The sequence below is a fragment of the Dysidea avara genome, chromosome 2 (assembly GCF_963678975.1).
Source record: "Dysidea avara chromosome 2, odDysAvar1.4, whole genome shotgun sequence".
NCBI lineage: Eukaryota > Metazoa > Porifera > Demospongiae > Dictyoceratida > Dysideidae > Dysidea > Dysidea avara.
Genome location: NC_089273.1, coordinates 49,636,824 through 49,640,658, shown reverse-complemented (window position 1 = coordinate 49,640,658; position 3,835 = coordinate 49,636,824). Strand labels below are relative to the sequence as shown.

The following is a 3,835-nucleotide window of genomic DNA, read 5'->3' as shown; positions in this document are numbered from 1 at the left end:
TGTTTTAGTTAACATGTTGTTTATAGGAAGAATCATGGATAACTAACACTCCAGTGTAGTATAACTTGTTACTTGATATGGTAGTATCAAGAGTTGACTGAGGACAGTATGATATTTCAGGAGTTGACAGTCAGTAGATAGTTAAATATGTAAATCCCATTAATCGGTTTATGCATTGTGACAAATTTGAAGCCTGCCAACCATGATAATATGTGGTGAAACAGATTGTCCGATTGAGTTTGACAAAAGCAAGATGACTTTAAAAGGACCATAACTCAATATAGTACTATGCCATCAATTGCAAAGTTTGACCTGCTATATTGTAATGCTATGGAAACATGTGTGGTCAATATATAAGTGTTCGAGTTACAGTTGTTTAAAGTTGATGAATTGGATGTGTTTGGATGGTGGCTATAGATAAATATAAAAAATGTTTTATCGTTTAGCTAAGTCCAGGCACTGCTACAAGACCTGAGGGTTACTTAATTACTTAGACCCTGTGGTATGAAGTCTAATTTATTTAGACCCTTTATGTAGTTGTTGTACTGTAACACTGTTGACAGCTGCTTTTAAAAGAGAAATGCATCATTAATTAGTAGAAACAAGCCATCATTCCACCTGTAACAACACAATCCGGGTTCAAATTAATTGATGCGCTCCACGTAATAAACATGAAAAGGGTCTAAGTAACTTAGACACCTCCAAAATCCACAAAATCCACCACAAAAAGGGTCTAAATGCTATTATGCATATTAGTGTTACTACTATTGCATATATGTTGCTCAATACTTGGCTGCCTAGGAATGTGATTTGTTTGCAGCTGAACTCTCTACATGGTTTCTTTGTAGCTGAACTCTCTACAAGATAACTTCTATCTGATCTCTCTACAGGGTGATTTGTTTGTAGCTGAACTCTCTACAGGATGACTTGTTTCTAGCTGAACTCTCTACAGCGTGATCTGTTCGTAGCTGAACTTTTACAGGGTAATTTATTTGCAGCTGAACTCTCTACATGATGGTTTCTTTGTAGCCAACTCTCTACAGGTAATTTGTTTGCAACTGAACTCTCTACATGATGGTTTCTTTGTAGCTGACTCTCTACAAGGTGACTTCTCCTAGCTGAACTCTCTACAGGGTGACTTGTTTCTAGCTGATCTCTCTACAGGGTAATTTGTTTGTAGCTGAACTCTTCACAGGGTGATTTGTATGTCCCTTATCCCTGCCTCTTGACTTTACTGTTCACATACTCATGATATGTACTGTATGACAATTTTTCATTGATTTGCACATAACAATTACATGTAGCTTGCATAGTGTGTGCCTTTTAGTCACAAAAGTGGAACGGTGTCATTCGTAGCCATGCAATGTTCATAAGGTAAGAGTAAGTGGAAAATACTGAGCTCCAGCAATCTCATCATCAATCCATTGATTGACATCAAGATCAACACTGCTCAGTTTCCAATGCTGCCGGTCAGATGTAACAAAAGTGACTATGGAATTAATATTCCAACCATCACTACCACTGTTGGCGATTGCAATTTCTCCTATATCATCTGCTGTTACACACTCAGAAAAGTGAATATTTAGCTGCCAGAGATCACCTTTATTTTTGCTATAGTCATCTCCTGGCAGGTCAGGCAAGTGCGCAAACAAATCTGTAACAGCTTTGCCATTTACTTTCATCACAATGTACTTAGCATCATCACTTTCAGCACCTGGTAGACCTGATGTAAATGCCATTACATAGAGATACTTGATGCAAAATCCTAAAATTGAAAATAAACACATGTGATATTGCTAGCTATGATGAGTTGTATAAACTAAGCATCTCTACGTGCAAATCTAATTCTACATTGTAATTGAAAATTGCATGTTTGAACTGTATTATTATTGGTACAAATAAGTGACCAGCTGGACAAAAAATCTGACACATTTGCTAGGAGGCCATTTGAAATCAAGATATGTCTATGATGCTAACATTGTTCACTTTTTTTACAGATAGAGTTAGTATAGGCAGCGTTGGAACGTGATTTTTGCTTTGCAGTGTCAAAAGCAATGCTACTGCAGTGTATCATGGCTGCCCAAAGAATATATATATATATATATATATATCTTGGAATTGCTGTGAGTGATTCCCCTCATCCTCTTTGTAACTAACATACGTGCATGCATGTTTATTTTTGTGTTTCTTAACACTTCCTTGCCGTGCCCACACAGGCTTTAATTGGCTACTTACCCTGTTTTAGAGGTTGTGTAAGAGTCAGTGGAAAATTCTGAGCTCCAGAAATCTGATCATCAATCCATTGATTGACACCCAGATCAACACTGCTCAGTTGCCACTGCAGTGGATGTTGGTCAGATGCAACAAAAGTCACTACTGAATCAATATTCCAGCCATCACTACCGCTATTAGCAATTGTGATTTCTCCTATATCTTCCGCTGTTACACACTCAGAATAAGGAATGTACACCTTCCAAAAGTCACCTTTATTTCCTTTATAGTCATCTCCTGGAAGGTTAGGCAATTCTAATAGAGCAAATGAATTTTTATCAGATTTCCCATTTGCTTTGATTCCAATAAACTTTGCATGATCACTCGCAGCATCTGGTAGACCTGATGTGAACGCCATTACGTAGATGTACTTGATGCAAAACCCTAAAATTAAAATAAATTACAACTAAGGTAACATATGTATCTATACTACATGAATAACAAGTATACTATAAGTGCATAACTATTTCTACAATTAAATCACATATTGCACACACACGCACACACACACACACACACACACACACACACACACACACACACACACACACAAACACACACACATGCACACATGCACACACACACACACACGCGCACACACACACACACACACACACACACACACACACACACACACTGTAATTATTCATACAAATAAGTGATTAGCTGAGACATATTTATACTTAACAAATAGTACACTGCTGCAAACTAGCTATATGAGTTTTTGCTAAAACAGTCACATACAATATAAACATACCCTGAGAACTTCTTTTACTCATTTCTCCAGACAGAGTCAGGTTCACTCTCACAGGAGCAGCATAACTCAAAGTCAAAGTACACAGAACAACAGAAATCACAAGCAAATTCATCATGACAAAATACTGATCACACAATACTGTCTTTTTAGTAGAAAAGTGACTGCACAAACAACCTCTACATTTTTATAGCAATCTGAATCCATACAGTAGCTATTTAGCTAGCCAATTAATATACTTAAGTATATAGAAGCATCATTATGTCACCTAACAGAAGCCATCAACTACAATAACAGAAGCCAACAGTATGTTGCCAAACTGGAAACTGATCAACGTCATAAATTAACTCATGCACACACTTAACATTAATTTCCATTTCATCACTTCCATAAACTGCATGCATCCAGTTCCTTTTTTATAAGTAACCTTTTGTAATTCTAGATCTGTGTATGACATCTCTACCAATCATGTACTCCTTCAGCTAGCAATTACAAATCAACAAATTACTATAGCAATTCTGCCCACGTAAATAATTAAAACTGATTGAAAACTAGTTGTGCAAACATTATTATTATTATTATTATTAAAGAACAGACAAGCTCACAGTAACACAAAAACTAGTGTTAATCATGATTTGTTGTCCTTCAGAACCAGTAATAACCTCACAAATCACACTATTACAATCATGTTAGAATTTTCAAATCACAAAGATATTGAGATTTCAAATCACAAATCAGATTTCAAATTAATGATTTCAACTCAGGTACATGCTCTTACTTTCTGCCATTGTTAAAGTGTGGTGCTAAGAC

The 3,835-nt window shown here is 36.3% G+C and overlaps 1 protein-coding gene across 1 annotated transcript; it reads right to left on the bottom strand.

The window, feature by feature from the left end:
* Positions 1 to 1,256: 1,256 nt before the first annotated feature.
* On the bottom strand, positions 1,257 to 3,203 carry LOC136247545 (uncharacterized). The gene is made up of 3 exons (XM_066039301.1): positions 3,029 to 3,203; positions 2,236 to 2,655; positions 1,257 to 1,765 (listed from the first exon to the last, which is right to left on the bottom strand). Exons 1-3 carry the CDS (start codon positions 3,141 to 3,143, stop codon positions 1,368 to 1,370), a joined length of 933 nt encoding a protein of 310 aa, XP_065895373.1. The 5' UTR covers positions 3,144 to 3,203; the 3' UTR covers positions 1,257 to 1,367.
* Between the last annotated feature and the right edge of the window lie 632 nt (positions 3,204 to 3,835).

Bases quoted from the DNA above. Each gene is read 5' to 3' on its own strand.
- LOC136247545 (XM_066039301.1), bottom strand. From the start codon at position 3,143: ATGATGAATTTGCTTGTGATTTCTGTTGTTCTGTGTACTTTGACTTTG. The intron at 2,656-3,028 runs GTATGTTTATAT...TTTTAATTTTAG, and splicing joins GAGTAAAAGAAGTTCTCAGG to GGTTTTGCATCAAGTACATC. The intron at 1,766-2,235 runs GTAAGTAGCCAA...TTTCAATTTTAG, and splicing joins TACACAACCTCTAAAACAGG to GATTTTGCATCAAGTATCTC.